This window comes from Rhea americana, unplaced genomic scaffold (genome assembly GCF_003343005.1).
Source record: "Rhea americana isolate MKP2758 unplaced genomic scaffold, rheAme1 scaffold_343, whole genome shotgun sequence".
Lineage (NCBI taxonomy): Eukaryota > Metazoa > Chordata > Aves > Rheiformes > Rheidae > Rhea > Rhea americana.
The window spans coordinates 578,592-603,337 of record NW_028186472.1 but is presented as its reverse complement, the minus strand read 5'-3'; the positions used below and the strand labels follow the sequence as shown (position 1 = coordinate 603,337).

The 24,746-nt window shown below is 39.5% G+C and overlaps 2 protein-coding genes across 11 annotated transcripts in view; one reads left to right on the top strand and one right to left on the bottom strand.

Annotated features, from left to right (window-relative positions):
- Positions 1–18,378, bottom strand: part of SLC45A1 (solute carrier family 45 member 1) — an 81,854-nt gene extending 63,476 nt beyond the window's left edge. For 3 of the 9 annotated variants that reach the window (XM_085311551.1, XM_085311550.1, XM_085311557.1), the window contains exons 1-2: positions 18,288–18,365; positions 111–249 (exon numbers count right to left, since the gene is read on the bottom strand). The gene's annotated coding sequence lies outside the window, so the exon portion shown is untranslated. Of the gene's footprint in view, positions 1–110; positions 250–10,058; positions 10,341–10,368; positions 10,527–18,287 lie in introns of those variants that run through there. The other 6 variants (XM_085311554.1, XM_085311549.1, XM_085311558.1 and 3 more) reach the window with 6 other exon arrangements.
- Positions 10,747–20,891, top strand: ERRFI1 (ERBB receptor feedback inhibitor 1). 2 transcript variants are annotated; one of them, XM_085311562.1, is made up of 4 exons: positions 10,747–10,842; positions 17,252–17,449; positions 17,585–17,661; positions 18,296–20,891. In XM_085311562.1, exons 2-4 carry the CDS (start codon positions 17,328–17,330, stop codon positions 19,492–19,494), a joined length of 1,398 nt encoding a protein of 465 aa, XP_085167688.1. In that variant the 5' UTR covers positions 10,747–10,842; positions 17,252–17,327; the 3' UTR covers positions 19,495–20,891. The 2 variants fall into 2 exon arrangements, with proteins under 2 accessions (XP_085167688.1, XP_085167689.1); XM_085311563.1 differs by lacking the exon at positions 10,747–10,842 and adding an exon at positions 11,815–11,832.
- The last annotated feature ends 3,855 nt before the right edge of the window (positions 20,892–24,746 follow it).

Sequence of the window (24,746 nt, the reverse complement as noted above, 5' to 3'; positions counted from 1 at the left end):
CACGAAAGCATTATTTTGAAACTAATGCTTCCAGGAAGACCAGAAATCTTGCGAGATCACACCAGGATTACAAAGAGCCTGTATGCCAAGTCTGAGATTGAGTCACATACCTTTGCTTCCCCAGAAGACTATTTTGATAGCAGACTTTGTTCAGCTTGCTTACAGATTTGCAGGTCATTTTTTAACTTGTCAAAACATATGCCAGACCTGTGTGCAGCAGCCACATGCAACTTATCATTTAAGTAATTTCTGAAAACAACATGCAGAAACAAACATTTAATACAGATGATTATCACTTATACTTTGATTCTGGCTTCATAGTAGTATCTTTACATCATTGTATTTAATTACACGCCACGTTTCCTTCATGATTCATCATTGCATAACAAACTAAGATAGGTGCTTTATGGGTGTGTTGCAGGTTTGCACAATTAACAGTCTATTGGACTGGAAATGATGATTTGTATTAACTGAAAAGATCATGTGGCTGCGTAGTTTGTGGGTGTTGGTTTATTAGAACTGAAAGTGCCCATTAGAGAAGGAGAAAACAAAGACAAACTCATTATGTTTCACACAGAAGTACTTAGGACTTCCTGGAAATGTTAAAGTTTATCTGGAATAGGATTCCCAGGTGCTAAATTACAAAGAAATGTTATTCTTCCTGTATTTATGACCACAAAGGAGTGGCAAAAGACGAGGGAGCACAGAGGACAGAGGGATAACACAACACAGAGCGTGATCCAGGAACGAAAAATGGAGATTAATGCTGATACCAAGGCCACCTCAACCAGCGCCCCCCTTGCCTGGCCATTTTTTCTTCATGAGGGCCACACACATCTGTTAAACAAACTGCAATGTGCTATACTGGCTTATCAACAACCAGCTGCTCTGTCCTCACTGTATAAAGACTCTTAGCAGTCTGGAAGGAACAGAAGGTATTTCCTTGAAGAAATTATAGCTCCCAGTACAGTCACTACAAGTTCAATGAAGGAAGGGAGCGTGCTCTCAAGACTACAGCAACTTCTGGACTCCTACATCCTGCTCTTGGCTATGCCACAAGCCACACATATATGCTGCCTTACAACCCCAGGCCTCGCCTCACTTCTCTTTCTGCAGAGCTACTTCCAACTCCACAATAGGAATATTTCCCACACATATGCTGCTTCTTCCCCATGTTTTAAGCTCAACGGCAAATTCAGTTCAATCATACTTAACTCGCTGCATGTACTTTCAACAGCTCAAATTCATTACAACAATTCCACATAAAAAACGTAGAACTCAAATGTCCCAAAGCTAAATAAAACTTATACAGTTGTCTACAGTACTCACAGCAAGTTGATCAATAATTAGGTGATGTTTATGGCAAAACAAACACCAGAACACTGTAGTAGTTAAATAAATTAGTTAAAATCAAGATGTGATAAAAACTCCTGATATTTAGTCATTCCAACAGATCTTYGTTTGGATTTTACCCTCAAACCAAGTGTAAAATATTTTGGGTTTGGAGGGGCTTTTTTTTTCCTCCAATATACTTAAAAACCAAATTGCCTTACTTAATTATCCCTTGTAAATTTCTTAAGTTTAAACATAGATGGGAAGTCAAGTCAGGGTTTGAAAAGGTCCTTGACATTGTTCAATACTGTGTATCAAAGAAAGATAAAGTATTTTTCAGTTTTCTTTCCGGAAAAAATAGAATCAGGTTATTCCCTTAATTTGTGTCTTTATAATTCCCTCCATCTTTATTTGAGGTTTGAAAATGCTAAACACAACAGACTAAGACCTTCCAAGTGCTTGTGCTTGGCACTTCTACAAGCAGATTATTATTTCTATAGCAATTCCTATATCGTTAAGTTCTAGTTCACCTTTTTGTCAGACTTCACTGTACATCCAGTACATGCAAAACATTAAAATATGGAGTGCATATGATGTAGAAATGCTCTCAAAAGAACATAATAAAGCAATGCAATCTAATGCAGTTATGGGTAAAAGCATCTCACTGTCAGGATTTTCACTAACTGCCTGTCAAGATATCCCCAGACTTGCCCTCCATGCTCACCTGCACTGGTGATAGCTGGAAATTCCTGCAACAAAGTTTGGGAATCTGGACCAGGCACAGGAGCTCACCCTGCAATATTTCTCAATGACCTGAAAGAACAACTGTGTGGCTATTGGATCCAAGAGTAAGATAACACTCATCTTCTGTCCAAAGAAATCAGACCAGGAATGGTTTTTAGTTGGTAAAGCAAAGACTGAAAACAAAACCCTACAACAAAAACAGGAGACAAGCTGGTAGAATCAAAAGATTGTGAAATAGTGTACAAAAGCTTTGTTGCAAATTMCTGTGACCACACCATTTTTTCTCTTATCTCCTTGAAGCCAAAATTGCTATGCACAAGTACTCTAAGCAGTAAGAACTCTTTGTCTTATATAAACGCAAATACATATATATGCATGCAAACATTTATGCATACACAAAAGCATGTGTATATACAGATTCATATAGCACAAATGTTTAAGAATGAAAAGGTATTCTGATACCTCCATTTCTAAAATGCCCAATTTGAAATGTTTTAAGGTAGCCTGATTTTAAAGACATGACCTTAGTTTCTTCTCCAGACCTCAAAAAGGTTACTTATGTCACAATATATAACCTGAAATAGAGACAGGGGACAAGAGATACTAACATTTAAGGATATTTTTAAATAAATACTTTAAATATTAGCTATTCAATTCCACATGCAGACAGAGGTAAGGACCTCAAATCCAGAAATGTTGATTTTTTTTTCCAGCAAAATCATTAGGTTCTACAGTGCTCAGCTTCTCAGGGAAAAAAATATGTTTTATTGGTATGCATAAAGATGTACTTAGGTAACCAAACTTCACGCTCTGGAGTTAAAAATACAATTCATAAATAGTAAAAATATATCAGAATTTGACGTGACAAGAAACAGAACCAAATACAACACCACAGACTCACTTTGATGGGGCTGTCTATAGCAAAGGATCAGCAATAAAAATACAAACACACATCTCAAAATAAAAATGGTCAGCAGACTGTTGCGTACCCTTCCCCGTTCCCTATTTAGGCAGAATCTCAAATACGAGAATTAACTTTATACTGTTTGGGAGTCAAGTTACTGAACTATTAATTTCTACAGTGATACACTTGAACTGTTTTCCAAGGCTGTGGGTGATGGGAGAGACAGAGGGAGAGATAGAGGGAAAGATAGAGGGAGAGAGTGATTTCAGCTGAAATTACTGGCTCAGAATGAGAACTAGCTGATCTCTACCTCCATGAAACTCTTCTTGCTTGATCTACTTGATCTTACCTCCTTGTCTGACCAATGGCAGGCCTATTCTCACACTGTTCCACACTCAGATCTTGTAAAATGCACCAAATCTCCTTTCTCTGCTTTCAAAGAGCTCCTAAAAACCCAACTGATACATAACACACTTCAGGCTTCCCCGGGTTATTTTTCAGTGGCATAGTATACTTCTAGGCTGTCAGGTTTACTTACTATTTATTTTGTACAGATCATCAGCCACACCACGGTAGGCCATGATATTGTGTTTAATAGGCAAAAATGATAGAGCAAATCACAAAGTAAAAAAGCAAAGAACTGACTAGTACCATTCTTCTCAATCTCAGTTAAGTCTGCTACCCAACTGTGAAGACTTTGCAAGACTGATGACATCTAGACTTGCCAATACAAACTACCCAACAGTTACAGGTGCTGAAAATATTTTGTTATTCCCAAGAGCTCCTGCCCCACACTGATAAACATGGATTTCATTCAAACAACAACATTTCATTCATCTCAGACTGGGCATGCAATACATTGGGCCTGAAGATCAACTCAGTGGACATATACTCTTAACATCATGTGTTGCAGTGCACCAGATCGCCTGGGACTGGCTCCTTCCACTGACAGACAGACCGACCTGATTCATACCCCTTATCTTTGTGACTTTGCGAGACCTCAAATTAATAAACTTAAATTTGTGCAAGGAGCAGTTCAGAGGCCCCTGTATCAGAAATACTCTTTGCAAGGAGCAAAACAGTGGAAACTTCAGAGACAAGACACGCTGCAGTTACAGCTGCACAATCTTTTGCAGCTTTCAGATGCAAGCTAACTTTGGCCATTTAGCAAAGCCAACTTGCAAGGCAGAGTGTAATACCTCAAGTTAAGCACTATGCTAGTACTCATATAGCTTCAAGTTGTTCTGAACCACAGTCACCACAAGCCTATGTCTACCTGCAAAATACTGTGTGAATACATCCCACAGTTCTAGGTTCATGGTTTTGGATTACATGCAAGAAAGACATCCATGTATGTAATGATATCATGATGGCAGAAAAAGCACACTGAGAAAAGATGTTTCTACTGAGAAAAAAAAAAGTTTCTACTGAGAAAAAAGATGTTTCTACTGAGAAAAGATGTACACTAGAAAGGTAAAGCAAAGATGACAGAACAAGGCAACAGAATATAACATGTGTTTTGAAAGGATGAAAAGGAACTTCAGCTATGATTTAGACCCTAACACTACAGGCGGGTGGGTAGACTCCAAGAACTTCCCCTAGACCGTCATTAAGCAAACACCACACTTCTGCAAAACACTATGCCTAAAGGGCATAAAAACACACACACTGAACTGATCAGCTGACAGCAGTTCCTCTGTTTCTACTGATCCTGCTAACATCCTTCATTGGAAAGTCTCAACAGTGGCCTAAAAGGATCCTCTGTATGGGCTAATCTAATGTGGATTAAGTAAATTCCAGGGAGAACAGTATTCCACTAGGGTATTATAGTCATGAAGCTAAGCTTTCTGATGACCAGTGTACCTGCCTAAAATCAAGAATGAACTCAGCCTAGGAGCRCTGTAAAAAATGTCTACATCAGCAGTATAAATGTAACATTCCTGTGAAGCATTCAAATACTATAGGATGGTTGGTAAAAAATAGATGCGGCTGTGGCCATTTCAGGAAAACACAAGTGTGAACAAGAAGCTATTTTTAATTTATCAAGCTCCATTCCGGTCTAGGCTGTTATAGAATCTCTGTCAATCTTTGTGTCCTTTTTTGATCTCTTCCCTCACTCAACTTATGCTTATGTGCTGAAAAAGTCTGAGCACATGATTACCCCATCCCAACAGCATGCCTTTGAAATGGCTTTTTAATCTAGACTCTCCACTCCCTGACAGACTGACTTCTGCAGTATGTCTGTACTTGCTGTCTAGACACTTGCATACACTAACCTCTAATTTAGCCCTCCTTTACTGACCCATGAGTTTCCTCCCTTCTGTGGGTCTTCTGGCTGGACTGGAAATGCAACACACTCATTCTGCCCTATACTTGCCTCATGTAACTGCATTCATATAAATCTGACCAGTGAAGTAAACATATGTTCCTCATTTACAGCTATAGTGAATTCTGACACTAGAACAATTTTGTAGCTCTCTCCTAAAGCTGTCCCGTTCTGAACTGGCTTGAAAATAAAGGAACAGCACAGTCCTTTCCTGGATAGACTCAGGACACATCTGTTGAGAGAGGGACCTGAGCTGAATCTTATGAGCAAACTTAAATCACTCTGTACTCAGTCTTTATTGAGGCAGAAAATGATGGAAGATTCTGACTGAAATGTAAAAGAGCAAAATACAGACATATCCTAAGAACAGCCAAACTGGCTCAAATCTAAGGTCAATATAACCCAATTCCCAATTTTGTGTCTAGCATGGAAAAAAAAAAAAAAAAAAAAAAAAAAAAAAAGAACCCGGATGTTTAGAGCAGAAGGCAATGATGTCCTTTCGCAACTCCTAGTACTCCCAGTAAGGCACTTGCTCTACAGCCATAATGGATTCTTCTTTCGTCAGTCTCTCTGTGCCTACTTTTCAAACCCATGTAAAACTTCTGGCATCTGCAGCATCCAGACAGAGATGCAATCAAGGTACAAACATGAGAACTCACAAAAGCCATTCTGTATTTCCACTTCAGGCAGTATGTTTGCATCACAAACCACTTCCATATGCCTGAAGCGTGAAAGATTTGCTATCTCCGTCAGTTTCTGCAGATGACTTGAAAGCAAGTGGATAACTTTAATTTGCCTCTTAAGTCTTGTATTAGGGTGAATTCATACAAAGCCTGAGTAATTGGCCCTTTATAAGCCTGAATTTTAGCATTAGGTCTGCACAGTAGCCTGTTGTTGCCATCACAATGCAAGAGTCTGCACTGCTGACCTATGGAGAGGCGCTCCTTGCAAACTCATTGTTTCTGCCCCTTCCTTGCAAAACTGCATGTCTTTCTCTACCCTGCAACACTCTAGACCGTACAACATCCCCCTGTACAGCAAAAATAGAAAAAGTGTAATTACTTGTAATTTGGGCAATATAGCATATGAATCAGCACATGAACTTTCAACTGCTACACTATACGCTCTGATTTACCATCAGTTCAATGAGACTACTGATGCTGACGAGTTCTGTATGCATTATGATTCGCCTCAAATCAATAGATGCTCCAGCTGACTTCCCTCACTTCAAGGTGATAACGTTCAAAACTCCAGGTAATTCAGATTTTTATTATTTGTTATTTTCTTTACATTCTCATAATGCATGCATCGCTATACTAAGAGAATAGCGCACAGACTTCTTAATCTCAATATTCATACGCAGATCCACTCTGTCAACTATCATAAAGCAAAACACAAGATAAGGACCTGAATAAGATATATGAAATTATCTTGGTCTACATAATGACCACACACAATTTAACTTCTACTGTGCGCATCTTGATTCTGCTTGAGGTAGAAGCTGTGATTTTTTGGAAATAGGTAACAGGAACACAACAACTGATTTTTGGAGGTCAGTACATAAGCAAAGGCAGATGTTCTGAATTTTTATCTGTTGAACAATGACAGATTTTAGAAATTTCAGGGTGGAAATATTTATTCATAGACTGCCTTCTGCACTGCTTTTTGCCTGGTTTGCTTTTCCCAACCATTCCCTCATTAAAGGGCCCATAAAGGCTACCTCTGAAATAACTAAAGTGAGAGATTGTCTCAGCTCTGCAGAAGCACCTCTGGAGGTGCAGTGAAAGTCTATCTATGACACTCTCAGTCATAGAACTAGTGATGTAAAAAACACCATCACATCATCCAAGTAATACTTTGTTTACCTCTCTTCAGAAAAGCTTTTCCTTTCTGATGACTTGACACAATTACATTTTCTAGTCATTAACAAGGCAGGAAAGAAGTGTCTAAGCTACTTATTCCCATTTAGATAACCCAGTCTGAGGCACGCTTACCTGAAAATGGGGAGGGGAAGAGACAAACATGCTTCCTGCTCATGAGCAGCTTCCATAAATTGGTAGGATTAAGAAATATAAAATGGCAGCTACTGTAGAACAGTTATTGTCTACAGACGTTGGCTCACCAAAAAAGTCATGACATAATCTACATAATGAATGTATAAGAGCTCATTTGACATTCTGTATTTTAAAAAATGATTTCTTTTACTTCCTGTGTTAGTCTTTCAGTAGGAAGATCTACTTTTGTCATTTTGTACCTTCCTAAAAAGATTTTGCCTTTTACTTCTCCAGCAGATGCTTACATTTATGACTCTCTCCTCCAAAGACAAATAGAAATAGCAACTGAAAATTTTAGGTGTTGAACACCTGGAAAACAGGAAATATCCTGGAAGCCAGGATCATTAAAGGGTATATACTGCAAAGTAAGCTTGAAATAGGACAAGTCTGACCAAAGCACTTCCAACATTACAGTGATTTCACGCTGCAGCATGAATGGAAGTCCAAGTGTTTCTTTTTTTCCCCCACAAAATTCAAATTCACTTTATTTATTAACCACAGACAAATCTGTTATCCGTCTCTAAAACAGGGCACAGCAGAGATTTAAATCTTCTTGTAATAGTACCTAAGCTGCTTTTTGCCAGACCTGTTATTAACCAACCAGGATGTCCAAAATCATTTACAGGTTACTTTTTAGGGCAATTATCAAATTGGAAAGAATGATTTACACATGCCTACAGAATTGCGAGGCAGTTTAAGAGTCCTGAAACAACTTCATATTGCAGAGAAGGGACAGAAAAAAACAATGTAACTGTCAGTAGAGATTTCAACTTCTTTTGTGCACAAGTCACCACAAAAACTATTAGAGGGAAAAGGTATCAATACTTAATACTGTTTTACTTCTGCAGTATGTTCCAACAACAAGTGGCACCATTACTAAATATCTTTATTCAGTAAAACAATCAGAAGTTTAAGGTAATGGGGTTTCAGTGAATATAGGCCTCAGGGTCACTTAACAGTAACGGACAAATTCAGTGCCATTATTTGCACTCCTGAATTAACTACGAGAGCAAGAGTAGGCCTGCTGAAGGAAATACAGAGGCATAGGGTAACATCTCCAGAGACAGCTAGAATGACTCTCTCTTGGACCAAAGCTTGTCAGGCACAAGTAAGTTAAAAAGCCAAACAGCTGTTATTTCTTGAGGTCCACCAAAGCTGGCATGGTAGGAGTTTGTCCTAGTGAAGTCATGTTAACACTCTGAAGTACATTCTAAAACCAGTTTTTCCCTTGTATTCATTCATAACAACATTTAGGATTATTAGCACCATCAGCAAGTATGTACATAACACAATAAAATTAGAAAAAAAAAAACCAAAAAACAAGAAAGCCAGACTTTCTCCTCACCACATACATGCCAACAGATAATTTACTTCCTAACATTAAATTTAAAATGACCCATTCTGTGTGTGCTGCTCATCCACAAAAACCTTTAATCACTTAAAAGTCTTCCAGCCCAGAATAACACAAGTACAGCAAAGCTTTTGGAAGTTCTTTGAGAGCATATGGTTCAATGCAAGGCATCAGCACTAGTTGCCACCCCTTCTAAAACATGCATCCAGAACACAATATAGCACAGAACTTTACCATAATGCAGTGTACCATAGCGCACTAGAGACACAAAATCTTACTTATATGCTCTCCTCCTTTCTTTTGACATGCTCCCTTATACTCCTTTCACTTCACATCTGTTTATACGTGCAGCTGATTTCAGAGGACCTCTTTGTTATTCTCATATGCATGCATATATCTAAGGAAAAAAAAAAAACTCTCCTACTTCTTCTTCCTTCCATTTTTTCCCCACATCACTTTAGTCTGTATAGCAATACAGCAGCTCTCATAGTACAGATTTGTAATAGCAGGGCTTTCTGTCACTAAGAGCAAGAGCAGATAGGGGGCTTTAATCAGAGGTCAGTAGAAACCCACAATAGAGAAAGCAGGAGAGGTCGACATGGATCCCTTAGTGCAAAAGCACAGAGAAAAACAAATACAGCTATGAAAGGAGATCAGATATTCTTCTTTTGTGGAAATATTTCTAATTACTCTAGTTCAAAAAGTATAATAGACACATTTTGTTAATCCTACCACTGGCTATCCTTGCTGCCAGGAATATTAGAACCCCACACTGATATTTCTTTATCCAACAAAGAAACGACTGCATTGTACAGAAAACCTGATTACAAAAAAGAAGAAAAAATATGAGTGCGTATAGTTTTTACTGTAGTAAACTGCATTGCCTACAGATGCTCACAAAACATGGCCTTCGCACAACACACTTCATCCAAGAACCCTTCTGTTCCAGCCACTACAATTTCCTACCAGGAACGCTAACTCCAGACCCCAAATAGACTGATGTGGATGTGACAACTCATGTGGGATTATCAAGATTCCCAAAAAATCTCTGCAATGAAGATGAATTTATCTCAACATAAATCTCTGAAAAGAGGATGTTCACAGCAGCAATTCTTCAACAATGAATTTCTTTTTCCCCCCTCTCCTTTTGGTAATACTGAAGTGCAAATCTTCAGGGGGAATGCAAAATACTTGAACTCCACAGGGCTTATGGTAAGAACTAGCTTTGATTCATTCCCCAAAGAAAGGCATTGCTATAATTAGAAGGAAGGAAAAAAAAAAAAAAAAAAAAAAACTAAGCATACTATCCTCAGAGAAAACACAAGAGAAAGTGGTAACACTTCTCACCGTATTAAATGGATGGGTAGCAAAGTTTTCAGCATCTTTCCTGGATCTCCTAGTTGCAAGCAGTTTCCTTCAGTGGAGGAGGAAGAGGGGGAAAAAAGAGCAAGAGAGCACACTCTGGTGGCTAAATAAGCAGGATAGACATGCAGCTGCACTGTAGATATCTGGGAAGATTACAGATTACAGATAACTCGGCTAAGTAATGTAAGAAGGCAAAAATGCCTCCACCGGCCCGGGCCCTGACAATCACTGGGGAAAGCATTCTCTTGGAAACACTTCTCCAGCTGGAGGAATCAGTTTAAGACCTACCTACCCAGAACAGTACAACACAGCCGGAACGTTTCATAAAGTTAAATTACAAACTGGGGAGAATCTCATCCAAGGCTACGTTTAGCAGTTGGTCAGAGTCTCTGGAAATCAGGAGCGCCGCTGCCGCCCGGAGGGTGGGCGGCCGCTAACGGCCCGCGCGCAACCTGCCGCGCGCGCGCCGCCGCCGCCGGAAGCCAGCACGCAGCCACGAGCGGCGCGCGCGCGCAGCCGAACACGCGCGCGCCGCCGGAAGCCACCGCCGCCTTCGTGACGCGCGCGCAGCGGGGGAGGGGCGTCGGGGTGGGGCGCGGCCGGCCCGGCGGCCCCGCCCCCTGCTACAAGAGCGGCCGCCCGCGGCGCTGCTGCACTCGGTCAGGCAGCAGCGGCAGCGGCCTCGGCAGCGGCGGCTGTGGGCTGGGCGCAGCCGGGCGCGCCGCGGCCGCGCGGGGACATGCGGAGCTGCGGCGACGCCTGCGGGGTGAGTGAGCGCCCCCTGCACTGGCGGTGCACCGCGGGGAGAGCTGGACCGGGCAGGGCCCTGCCGCAGAGCCGCGGCCCACGGCGGCGGCGGTACAGGGGAGGCGGCGGGGCCGGGCCGCGGCCTGGGCCGGGGCGAGGGGCGCGTTTGCTGCCTTTCCCTTCGGAGGCCGCGCACTCTGATTTAGGATGTCTGAATTCAGAATAAGCATTTCTTCACGACTTAAGTGCGAGCCCGTCTTTGGTTTTTCTAAACTAGCCAATCTGCCGCGTTTAGCTCTGGAGACCTCGCTCTACCCTTACAGCGCGTGCAGCGCCGCTCTGGAGCTCCTGTGCCCTCCGCGGCCGCGCTCTGTGCGGTTACGCAACGCGAGCCGCGCACGGCAGCCCCGCGGCGCGAGCCGTCCTGGCGACCCCAGTGCRCTCACTGGGGACCCTTTGCGCTATCGCTTAAGCACTAAACCAGCGTATGTTGTGTCTGATCTACAGATAACCACTAAGTTTTTATTTTCTATATATACAATATATACATGCACACGGGATGCTGAAGGCTCTGGGAGGCAAGGTCTCTCCGATCAGCTCGGAAACACTTGAATTTTTGTCATGCTGGAATGACAAGCGTGCAATGCATCTCAATGCTACAAAGCACCTCCCTGCCAGCCTTCATGCAGTGAAGTTTAAACCCTGAGAATAGGAGGGGTTTGGCTGTCTTTTTTTTTTTTCTTTACTGGATCAAAACGTTCTGTTGGTAATGCTCTGAAAATATCATATGCTGTTACTTTTTTAAGCTCCTATGCCACTGGAATATTCCCAGACGGAAACCTGCATTTATAAGCTAGTAGACGTTTAAAAGAGAAAACCAAACTGCTGTATTCATCCTTACTACTTTGTACACAAACGTGTGTTTTTTTTTTTTTTTTTTTCCTTAGCGATTTGGCTGTATTTATCTGAGAAATAAATATATAAAGCTCACTCACTGGCTGGGTTTCAGGTATGACTTTTGAAGAACTGGTTACTACCTTTCTGGGGGCATATGTTCAGGAATTATTTTAGAAGAGAGGAGTTGCACTTCTTTGTAGTGGACTGTGATAGGTCTAGCACTGTAGTTATGACTGAGTCAGCTGTAAAGGAATTTATATTTCCTGAATGTGAGCTGGCTATTTTCACATTAAAATTTTCAGGAGGATGAAGTACAGTGCCTTAAACACGCATCTGAAATTTGACAGCAGGGGCAAGGCAACTGTCTTGGTATTTAATTGTTAGTTTTCTACTGAGAATTTACAGGCTCTTTCCAGGTGCTGTGTAGGGCCATGAAAATGGTAGCCTAGATTTTAACTGAGCTTAACTCTTTGGTGAACTGCAGCTCTTTCATTATATTCCAAAATACCTCTCTCCTATAGTCTTGATACCTTTTTTTGCATACTGTTCAGTTGATGTAACTCTTAAATTTAAGTCCTGCCAATCGTTGTTTGGAGTCTATCTATAGAATTCACCTAATACACAAACCCTTGTAATTTGAGCACCTTTTTTTCCTGTCTGCACTAAGTGGTTGTCTTAAATTTTCTGCAACAAAGTAGTCCATTTTTGGTTGACAGTATGTGTAGAAACAAATCTCTCAAAGCTGTAAGAGCATCCCAAGTACCCTAAAGAATGATTCGTATAATGGAAAAAAAGCATCTTCTGGGACCTATATCTGAGCATGCTTTAGCTTGTGATTCTGAGGAATAGTGTACTGCACTGTGGAACTTCAGTGCTTAGTAAATAAGATCTGATTCTTTATAAAACTAATAGATTTAAACTAACCTTCCCTTGATCATTTTTGTTAGGTGTCAGTTATTTAGCATTTATCTGGTTGGAAAGTCAGAGCACTTAAGGGATGTAATGACCATTAGAGAACCAAGGTAGGAGAAAAGTATCTTGATTTCCAGAAAGTATACTATGATCATTTACGCTTCTTAAAGTTCAGTTGGAAGTCTGAAATGCTTAAATTTGAAACAGAGTGGCTCTCCCCCTGGTCCTTACATTTAAATATACAACCATCACTTAAAAAAAAAAAAAAAAAAAAAAAAAAAAAGAGAGAGAGAGAGAGAGGAAATTACATCACATTGTCAAATAAGGAACAGCTAGCTGGGGCGGATGACTTGTAGTGCAAAAATGTGCCCCTCCTCCTATGAATTGCTTCTGAGATTTGTTAAAGATATGTGTTGGCAAGGTGAGCAAAAATAGGTTGTGGATTTAAGGTAGCCACAATTTTTCACAGAAGTGGTAGGTAGTCCTTGTTTTTAATGTTCTTAATTTTCTTCTTGGACTTCTTACAAGTAGTGTATAATCTACCTTTTAAAGACTCTAGTCCTATAAAACATATCCAAAATTTGAGCAGGCATTCAAAAATCTTTATAGTGAACTGCATATATATCCACTAAGTGAAATGTTTTAGGACATGCTGTGGTCTGTTGTGCATACCAGAGAGGTTTCCTGTGTTATAGAACTGCTTTGCCTCAGATATAACATCCAGGAAAAACTAACCAGATTTTGTGTGATGGTAGTGATCTAAGAGATGCAGATATTTCTTAGTTTCTAAATAGAGGATTACTGTTGCTGTAACACATATTTAGTAATAACTGTCAGCAGGAAAACTGTATATTTGGAATGTTTTGTATAACTCRATTTCAGAATGTTCTTCTTGCTTACAAGATTTTTCCTGAAATATTCAGATCATATATTTGGCCATCTAAAAATCTTTCTTCAATCTCATTATCTCAGGTATTTAAAGTAATTTATATTTGTTAATGTAGGCAGGCATGAATATTTAAAAACTTTCCTCTCTACCTTCCTTTATGGTGGATAGCATTGATAGCTTTCTAATGCACCCTCAAGCCCTTGAATTGCCTTGGCTTGTGTCTTTAAGCTTAACAACTAGTTATTACTAGCTATAGTCTTATTTTGTGTTAAGTTAGTTTCTTTTGAGTAATACTGAAACTGTAACATCTTCAGTAAATGCTGAAAGTGCTTCCAAGTGCTATAATCCATGCATAACTAGGCCAGACAGGTAGACTAACTGTGAAACCCACTGTAACAAGTTCTGCAAATAAGTAGCAAAAAGACATGAGATCCAAAATGCTGCCTTATTGCATAGTGTCAATATTCTCTAGCAGATGTATTTTTTWAAAAAATTTATAAGTTTACATCCTTAAATCTTTAGGGAGGCAGGTTTGGACCTACAATTAAGATGGAAGCTGTTGGGTTTATATTCTCATGACAAACTCATGTATTTCAAGATGCTGCTATTCTCTACTATTTGGTAAAAATCAATTTACTTAAGTAATGCTCAGCTTCAGTAAGACCACACTATAAAATTCAGAGTTCATACTCCTCAGTTACATATCTCTCTGAGTCCCACTTACACTTTTTAATGTCTGTTCAAAAAAGTGTATGCAATTTTGTGAAATACAAACCTAACTCTCTTGACTCAGGGATTTCAATCTGTAAAGAAGCATATGCAGCTATGTAGCTACTTTCTCTCCATACTTTTAGCTTACAGCATGGAGGACAGTTTCATAACTCAATCTGTTCACAACTCCCCATTGAAACATCAAGGCAAGTCACCTTCCGTACTTCACAAAAGGATTATTGTTAGAAGCAAATGAGTTTTATGACTGCAAAATTTCTCTCCATTTTATTTTTAGAAATAAAGAGTTGATTGAAACAAGTTAAAATTACCTTTTCCTAGAATATGTAAATATTTAAGTTCATTTCAGAAATCAAGTTTAGCATTCCAGAGGGATGTCAGAGAGACCATTGTGCAACTCTCACTCTGAAAGCTGAGATTTAGACAACATTCAGGAGGCGGACACAGTAATTACTAGCAGTGGTTTTGGCATGGGATCTGATGGAGGTTGGGCCTCTTAGCAAATCCTGCAAGGGTTTTATGTTATCACAGCAAGTACATGACATGTGCTCTCAAACAACAGCAATGCCACCCCTCTTCCTGTCTCATTTCTTTTTATATCATAATCATTGTCTCTCTCCCTTATGGTCTTGTCAGATCTTGTATGCGAGTGAGGTGGAGTGCTATCATTTGCTGACTAATCAGTGCTCTGTATCATTGTTTTTCAACTCGGACTTGTATATGACTCCAAAAAATTCTGGAATAGAAGTACAGACCCCTTCATAGTCATTAAGCTCAAGTTCAGTAATTCAGTCTCCAATATCTATTTTGCAGATTCCTCACTAGGAATCTGCAATCTGTGGACGCTCAAGAGCTCTGTGAGGCACAAATATCATCGCTCTGTATAGCGTGAGCTGATGTGATTGACATTTTATTTGCAAATTGCTTTAACATAATCTGAACCCATTTTAGAATTGGTACTATACTTCCGTTGTGCTGCTTAAGGCTTTTTGACAAATGGATTTCTCCCGTCTTGTGTTCCACTTAGAAAATGGTTCTGCCTGCATTTAAAGAACTGTAAGGAAAGTCCTGCTGTAATTGGAATACTGGAGATTTTGTACTCATTTGCTAGTGAGAACTATGTTATTGCTTCTTGAAGTTGATAGATTTAATTTTAATTTGAAAGTCTGTAATTCCCATTACTGGGATCTGACTGTGAGGCAAAAATTACCTAGCTTAGGCTAGTTTAAGATGTTTGTCTTAAAAGGAAATAAGTACTCTTTACTAAAATAAGAGGGCTGAAATCAATACGGTTAAGACTGTAATGCTGTACTGCAGTCAAAAGAATGCTAGATTGGGTCTTGTTCATTTCTAGCAATGCCAATAGCCTCATCTGCAGAATTCCTGCATGACTGGCTAAAAACTTGTATCTATTAACAAAAGTGTGATCATTCTTAATCATGATTAGGAACATCTTCACATTCAAAGAGAATGTGATGAGGTCTAATGAACTATTGACTTACATAAGCTATTTTGCACATGTCTTTTTGTTTGGAAGATCAATCTTAGACYAAATTCAAATTTAGAAAAGCATAACAGAGAAGTTCTTGCTTCAACGTTTTATAAAAGGCAAATTTTGGTGTTAGATTTCAAATTAATTCTGGGACACTTGGTTCCAGTGCTGCTTAGAAGCCTGCCATCCCTCTTGTATTGCAAATAAATAAGAGGCTCTTTCCTCTTAAAGGAAGAGGAAAATTAGACATATTCTGCATAGAGGAATTAGCCTATTTTTGAACAGAATTATGTTAAGCATAAGCTATTACTTGTTTCTGTACCCCATTTTCAGGCAGTAACATACTGTCAAGGTGTTCTTCTGATGTGTATAGTATGCTGATGGAACTCACGCCAGTTGTTTGACTTCTATTTAGGTCGAATTTTTCTTTAGAAAAGAAATTTTGCATTAGAAACTGGACATCTTTCTCAAGAAAGATATTAATTAAACTGTTAAAAAAAAAATGAACAATACCATATTGTACCTGCTGAATTGAGGGTATTTATGTAAATAGCTGAAGCAAAGACCCAGAGAACTTCCTTGCTTAGTCTTGGACTTAATTTCTTCTGCCTTCAGCAGTGTTGACTGCTTTTATGCAGAATGTTGACAGTTTTTTTTTCCTCTGAAATAATGTATTCTGAATTGCCCAACAAAACCCTGTGAGTCAACTTCTTCCTTAAATATGGTTGCCTATTGAATTTAAAGCAATTGCTAGCACTCCTTTCCAATTGTAAATAGATGAGGTAAATCATTGTTCGCACATTCAAAATAAATCTGAAAAGAGCAGACTGTTTATTTCAAAATGCTAGATTTCTTATTTGCTTGAAGTAAATAGCCAGATGAAAACTTGAGGATGATTTTAAGTATCTTTTTGCTTAAGCTTATTAGTAATAGTGGTTTATATGAAAAGAGTTTGGAGAGCAATTGCACTTCTGATTTAAGCAGTCAATCTTGTTTATTGCAACTGTTCTTTCAAGAAAAAGCTATTTTTTAGCTTTTTTAAGTTAGTACTTAAAATAGCCTAAACTTTGTGTGTGTATATATATATATATATGTGTGTGTGTGTCAGCTGCACTGCAAATCATAAGCTCACTGGCAAAAAGAACCAGCTATAGATTTGTCTACTACAAAATTAAAGACAGATGGCTCTGGCAAACTGAATTTGCCTAAATAATTGGCAGTTTATGCGTAAGAACTGAATTTATCAGTGCACAGTTCCTATATATCACTAGTCTTTCTTACAGAACATATTTGTCTCATTTCTATACAGCTTAATTCTGGAAAAGGACTTACCTAACTTATTTCAGTTTTATAATCAGAGACAAACAGATTTGTTAAACTTTCCTACTGGAAGGTTTTGGGATAGAAAGCCTTGTCAAAACAGTTATTTAATTCCTTCCTTGAAGTACTGAAATTTTAGATGACGGTATGTTTGCATTTCTGATATCTGTGCCCCTCTCTTTTCTGAAGGGAACGCAAGTTGCAGGAAGCCTCTCAAGACTCTGAATTTCTAAGGTTGGGAGACATCACCATAGAGCAGTACACCATGTCAACTGCAGGAGTTGCTGCACAAGAGATTAGAGTCCCATTAAAAACTGGATTTCTTCACACTAGCCAAGGCATGGGGAGTCTGAAAACCTGTTGGGGTAGCCACAGTGGATTTGAAAAGTAAGTGAGGGATAAATTTATCTATTGCATTTTCTAGTGTAAGATGAGGAGGGTTAAGAATACTTTTATCAGTAGTGATCTATGGTTCTCTTACAGTGAAGGATTTTCTTTTTTTGTTTGTTTTTTACTTTTTAGTACTTTCTTTAATGTGGACCCTATAGCTGTGGCATATAATTTGAATCCATCAGCACAGCAACATTTACCATCCAGTGGTAAGTATAATGAAGATTTTWAAAATGTATCATTTCAAGTACTGTAATGGATGCCTGGGAAGAAAGAGTCCTCAAGTATTGACTAAGACACTAAGGGCTTTCTCATTTTGGATATAAGGCTGCCCTCTGGTGACAGAAAGCAAACATCTCTTTTCAAAAAAAAAAAAAAAAAAAAAAAAAAAAAAAAAAAAAAAAAAAAAAAAAAAAAAAAAAAAAAAAAAGGCAAATTATTTCAAATGTGTAATCAAGAAAATCTTTTCTTTGTGTTTACAAGCCTCTGAGTTGCTGTTATACTCCTGACAAAAAGCCCTTTAGGGAAACAGCACTTCTTTTTGTGATAGTCCAGTGAGATCTATGTAACTGCAGCTCTGCTCTATTACTTATGCATGGCGTCTCAAACTGTGCCATTTAACTGAAGCACTGGCCTAAAATTATAACATAATCAGCTGCTCTCCTAACTCAGCACATGCCTATTACAGATCTCTTCAGTCTTGCAGTTAAGTTTTGCTTCTGGAATCATTAAGCAGACATTACTTCCTGTTGTATTAGGAAGAACTAGTTAAATATGTAGTGGCAAAGTCCTATGGTAGAATGTTACTTAGAAGTGTGTTCTAAGACTTTCTCACCTTCTTAGGGCACTCTTCAGACCATTCTTCCATGAATGACCACAGCTTTGCTGCAAGCTGCATCCAGGTTCCATCTCAGAAATCCAGTCCAGTTCCTGTAAGTCCCAAAAATGAACAGCCAATTTCAAGATATGAAGACCATCTTGTTCCTGGCTTTAGTAAACTGTCATTAACTATGGGCTATGTTTCTGAAGAAACACCTCCTCACATGCCAATAAAAAATGGACCAATTCAATTTCTGTCTGCATTTTCCAATGACCGCAGCTCTAGGCCATTACCTCCACTGCCTATTTCTGAGGATCTTACTTCAGACGAGGTTGATAAAGAAGTGGAATTCCTGACTAGCTCAGATACTGACTTTTTGTTAAAAGATAATGAACTTCCTTCTTTTAAGTCCAGTGCCTCGAGCAGGCGGAGCTTTAGGGGTTGTGGACAAATCAATTATGCATATTTTGATGCTCCTGCAGGACCAAAACCGGAAGGTACCAACCCTGCACAAAGTCTAAATGGATACATATCTAGTATTTATCCTCCTCCACAGCAGCTGCATAGACGTTTGCGAAGGTCCCATTCAGGGCCTGCTGGATCACTCAGTAAACCAGTAGTGAGACTATCTGGGCACTTAAACAGGTCTTCTCCAAATTCTGATGAAGATAAACCAGAGATTCCACCAAGGGTTCCTATACCTCCAAGGGCTCTCAAACCAGATTACAGAAGGTGGTCAGCAGAAGTTGCTTCTAGTGCATACAGTGATGAAGACAGGCCTCCCAAAGTGCCTCCAAGGGAACCTTTGTCCCGCAGCAATTCCCGTACACCCAGTCCTAAAAGCCTGCCATCATACCTCAATGGTATTATGCCCCCCACCCAGAGTTTTGCACCTGATCCTAAATATGTCAGCAGCAAAGCTCTACAGAGACAAAATAGTGAAGGATCTGCCAACAGGATCCCTTGCATTCTTCCCATTATTGAAAATGGTAAGAAGGCCAGTTCAACACACTATTATCTGCTGCCTGAAAGGCCTCCATATCTGGATAAGTATGAGAAATTCTTCAGAGAAGCAGAAGAAACTAGCTCTAATTCAGAGGTACAGTCCTGGTCTGGTGACTGCCCAGCCACTTCAACCTCAACAAAACTGGACTCAAAAACTAGAATGGACATAGCAGGTCATCTAAAACGAAAACACTTATCTTACGTAGTTTCTCCGTAGTTTCTGGGAACACAACTCAGCTCGGTTGTTCTGAATGAAGCAGAACTTTATCATGTCACAAAGTTCTTAAGGTTCTCAAATAATGAAGTAGGACCAGTTTGTCCTCTGAGAACTGGGAAGTGGATGGTAAAAGCCTATTATGCTGCATATCTCCAATATGTTTCTTAAGACTGGCTTTCTTGTCTTGGTCAAAGTTGAAAACCTACAGAGATTCCATAGAAACATATCGAGGCATAATAGTCGCAGCTGGCCAGTTATGTTACCCTAGCTTAACATATTTGGTAGTCACATTATCAAAAAAGAAAATCTAGCTTTGCTTATGAGTGATGTATACAACCGACAACAGAGCAGATAATGCAGTACAGTTTTCATATCGGGCATTTCCAGAATTTCTTATGATGGTAACATTGCTGAGAACAAGAAGGTTCTCTTTCACTAGGATATGCCAACCTGGTTAGAAGGTAACTTCCTGGTTAGAAGGTAAGGATCTAATATCTACTTTGAGACTTGACAAGCATATTGGAAAAGCATTTAGACTGAGTCTATTTGACAGCTTAATTGGACGCTAGTAGTTTTTTTTTTTTTTCTTTTTAAGTGAAGTAGCTTGGAACAGAGTTAGGCTTTGTGGATTCTTTCAATAGTTAGAGACACTAGGCTCAATTTTGTCATTTCTCCTAGAAGAGACTTGGACCAGCTACTGAGAAGCTTCTGCTACTCTTTTCCTGATGGGCCCTAGAAAGGGGTGAATGTGTCCTAAAAGTGGCAGACGATATGAACAGTTATATAATTGCTAGTAAACAGACAGTAACAACTATAGGCTCATCTAGAGTCTGAAATTCTGACTGTATTAAACAGAAACACAACACAAGCTGGTCTTGTGTTTTGGTTTCTATTCAGTATTTTAGGGGAGGAGGAGGGTATGGAAAAAACATGATTCCATTTATGAACAGTGTCAGTCCCATCTCTCTCTGCTTCAGATGCTGCTTCTTTCTGTTTAATTTTTTTCCTCATTCTGTCTCGGTGAGCCACTAAAATTCACCGAGGTGCCAGATTTGTGCATTAGGAGTTTTTCATGCTCATTTTGATTACATTTATTCTTTTACAGATAAGCACAAGAGAAAGGGTGCTCATTAATGGAGGTACAAAAGTTAAATATGTTCCTCCTAACATACATGAACAAGCTTGTTTACAGTTTAAACTGCTGAATGAGATGTTTGAGCTATTTTAAAGCTTACTTTTTATTTGTTTTAGTACAAACTAAATGAAGGTGAAATACATGCTATAGAAATGCACTGATTTCTGCATTGTGTACAGTATTGATTAAAAATAATTCACTTTGTATTTTGAATATTGTCATGTCTTGAGTTTAATAAAGTTAAAATATACTATTTATGATACATCTTGTTTTTTTGCTTTATTGGGTAATGTATACAACTGTGTACTTGCATTTACTGGGAAATTTAAAGTGAAAAATACTAAATGTGAAACATGATGAATTCAGTTTCTGTTTAATTAAAGATTTCTGTGGACATCTCTGATCATTCATATTGCATAGATCTAATTTTAATTCCTCTTTACTAAAGTATCTGGTAGTTTGGTGTGTATAACTGTGTGTTGGCAATGGTGTCCTATAAAGTTATGTGGCCCATTAAGAATAATAACTTGTTATTTCTGGAGTCACCCATAGCATGTTAGGTACAGTCTTGCAGACAACAGTGTTCCTGACTTCAATTTCTCATCTGTTAAAAAGACTTAAACTGGACCTGAAAGGTGACTGAAGGGGGAATTGCTCATATTTTGAAAACGAAGAAAAGGCTTGAGCATAAATTTGTATTCTTTTTTTCTTTTGCTTAACAGGAAAAAAATTATTGTTACTCTTCAAAAAAAAACAAATCTTTATCTGTAAGATGTGAGACTTGGATATAGTTACTGAAGATAGGAAGCATCACACAATTTTGATCTCTTAGCAGTGTATGCAGGTGAACCCTTGCCTTCACATAGTTTTTCAGTAATGCTCATTTTAGCTTTTATAGCAGGGGAGACTGCTAAGCTTTATGCTGAGTATTTTAAAAACCTCCTGCTGTGCTGTATCACTTTAAGAACCCAAAGATTGGCCACCAAAGCATAAACAAGTAATCTAATCCTGTGCAGGGCTGACTCTAATACTCATCCTACTGAAAGTCATTTCCTTCTGCCCTAAAATATTCTTAGGTACAAAATGAAGTTGGTATTTGCAGCCTTCTTACTAAATCAGAGCAGTTTTAACCCTGTGTCCCCCAAAATAACATGCTTTCTCAGTTACACCGTCACTGCTGCAACACACAAATCAACACTTAGCAGCTAGTTCCTTGTTCAGCATCAGACTGAGCACAGACTTAATAGTGGTAATTTCACTAGAACTCTGCCTAAAACTAATTGCCCTGCATATCTCATCCTTTTGTCTCTGGGTCCTGCTTCATTCCTAATGCTCTAACCCCCCCCCCCCCCCCCCCCTGCACCTTGGACTTACTGCTCTTTCCCCTTAGTTGGAAGTCCTTGAATTCCCAAAGGCCTCAAGTCACAGTTCTGTCCTTAGCAGCATTTACTCAAATCAGTAGCAAAGTCAAAGCAAAGTTACAGGGCAAGGGGAGAAGCAAACCACCCTATCCAGTTATCACACAGTAATGGCCACCTCTAATTTCAGTTGTGTTGCCTGTTTTGGCTTAAAATGTTCAGGGGAGAGCCATACTCTTCCCAAGCTAAGCACCTAGCATACATGCTGAGAAATGACCCGCTCTTTACAGGGAGGCCAGCCTAGGCTTCTGTATTACTGGATGCAGAAGACATTGTATTTGGATGAAGTAAAGCTGCATGCTTGAGCTTCCCTGCTTGCTGTCAGGGCTCATTCACTGTTCTCTTTGTCAGCACAGTGAAAGGATGAGCTCTTTCCAAACTCACTGTGCTTTACACTGAGTAGATGCTATGTGTTAGTATTTGCACAGTGCAAGCTAAAGACTTCTGAAATAACTAACAGCTAAACAAGTCTTCATGATGCATATTTGTTACAAGCACTGAAAAATTTAAAAACTTTTATCAAATGTGTGCTTTTGAATGGTCTTATAAAGGCTTTTCTGAAATTTCAAGTAGCGCAAGACTTTTAACATAACCTCCATTATTGTTTTTCTTTTTAAAAAATTAGAATTGCATGCTCCTTCCCTTTGAGTATTGACATTTGTCTACTCAATCGTGAATTAAAAAGAGACTTCTGTACCTGTGCCATCTTTCTTGGTGTGTGTCAGCTGAGTTACAGCACAATATTAAGTTATAACTTACAAGTTTATAGCTTATGTAAGTTAATAAGTATGTAACTTATATAAGTATGTAACTTACAAGTTTAGTGCATCTGTGAGGTAAGCCAGACTGAACCTGAATTCAGAGAATAACGAGTTGAATTGCTTGGTTGCGAGCAAGAAATTCACCTGGATCACAGAGCTCGCATGCCTCTGATATGAGAAGAGCCATCTAAAGGCAACAGTTCTGCGCTATTCAAGTAAATTAGCTGCTTGCCCTCTAAAAACCCCAAATAATGAGGTTTCCCTGAAGACCTGTTCCACAGTTCAGTAGTTTTCATTTGGTGACATGGGCGGGGAGGGGAACTGTCACAGGCAAAGGAAAGTGGAGGCCTCTCCTCTATAATCCTAGGCAATGTGGGATTCCTATGCTTTGGGGGACAAAGGTTGGGTGATGCAAAAGCATCATCCAAACTTCAGTTKTTCAAGCAAGTAATTAGGCTCTAGAGCTGTGGAGGCAGCTTTGCAATTTCTGGCCAGAAGGCATTTCTCTGCTCATACCCTGACACGTGATAAGACCTGACAGGGCACAACATGCTTTTGCAACAGTCTGATCACATTTGAATATTTTAGAGCTTGGACTCACCTGGGTAGGGCCTGAAAGCTGCCTCTCAGGAGGAAGCCCCTTGCCAGATAGATTTGACTGGAATAATCAGACTTCAAAGGAGTTCTGATGTGATACGCTGGAGTCTGAAGAGCCAAGAAAGTTGGGTTAAAACAGGGAAGATGTACATCTAAGGGAAAGCAATGCTTCCTGATTTGAGAAGTGGGCTGTACACACTGCTCATCTCCTACTTAGCATCATCTCTTCCCCCTGCAGAACTTCTGTGGCCACTTGGGGAAGCTAGAGAACCAGTGGGTCCCAGGAGGCAACTCTGCCAGGGCAAATGGTTGCACTGCAATGAACACTAGAGGCGGGATCCAGAGCAGCTTTATGCTGAGGCCATGCTCATTGAGCAGTACCTCCATGAAACCAGGCTGGCAGCAAAGTTAAGGGGTGTGTGTGGGGGGGGGAGGGGGGGATTGGGAGGAGCACCTCCTGCTAGCCTGAAAACCATTGCTACCACACAGGCAAAGGATCAGCATTGCCTAATGCTACTTTGCTACTTAGCTGTTGTAGATACGTCCCAGGGCTTTGCAGGTTTCAGGCCAGAAAATAAACTGAGAGGAGCTGAGTCTAGCTGATAACACAGTAACAGGATGCTTTCCTCAACATGCCTGTTCCTGAAAAGGAGAGGCTGTGTTGGTACCTGGTGACCTGAAAAAGAAAAAGGGGAAAACAAAACAAAAACAAACACACAAACAAAAAAAAAAAAAACAAGACAAACACCCTCTCATTGAACTTCACCATGGTAATCTTAAACAGATTTTGTCTGAGGATCTTATCCAGGGAATAACACACAGCTGTAATGGGAGGACAGTTAAAAACTCTTGATCATTGGTTTCTCTTGCACCATAAAGCAAAATCAAAACAGAGAGTAAACCTGATTTAGCGACATGCTGATTGACAACTTAATTAAATTCTGCAATCAGTTGAAATTACTGCTCCTTTGTGTTACTGTTGCTATTAGTTTCCCATTCATTCCCTCACTGTAATAGGCACAATTCCTCTTCTACTGAAAGTACCAAAGAGCTCTCCTAGAAATTGCCTTTCCTTCTGCAGCAGCCTTGTTTCTGTTTTCACAGAGCATCAGCCTAGTCCAGGACAAAGACATCAACATTGCAAGGGCAGTTATTACAGTAGGGCACAGTTGCAGATGCTGTCCAAACTAAGACAGTCTTGTCAAGAACTCAGGGTTAAGATCATAACCAAATCAGTCACAGTGGAATTCCCACCCTTCAAAATCATGATTAAACTGTGCCCCCCCCAACCACTTTTAATAGTATTATAAGCTCTGTTAAACACATGCTCCCTAGATTACT

Bases quoted from the DNA above. Each gene is read 5' to 3' on its own strand.
- ERRFI1 (XM_085311562.1), top strand. From the start codon at position 17,328: ATGTCAACTGCAGGAGTTGCTGCACAAGAGATTAGAGTCCCATTAAAA. The intron at 17,450-17,584 runs GTAAGTGAGGGA...TTTACTTTTTAG, and splicing joins AGCCACAGTGGATTTGAAAA to TACTTTCTTTAATGTGGACC. The intron at 17,662-18,295 runs GTAAGTATAATG...TCACCTTCTTAG, and splicing joins GCAACATTTACCATCCAGTG to GGCACTCTTCAGACCATTCT.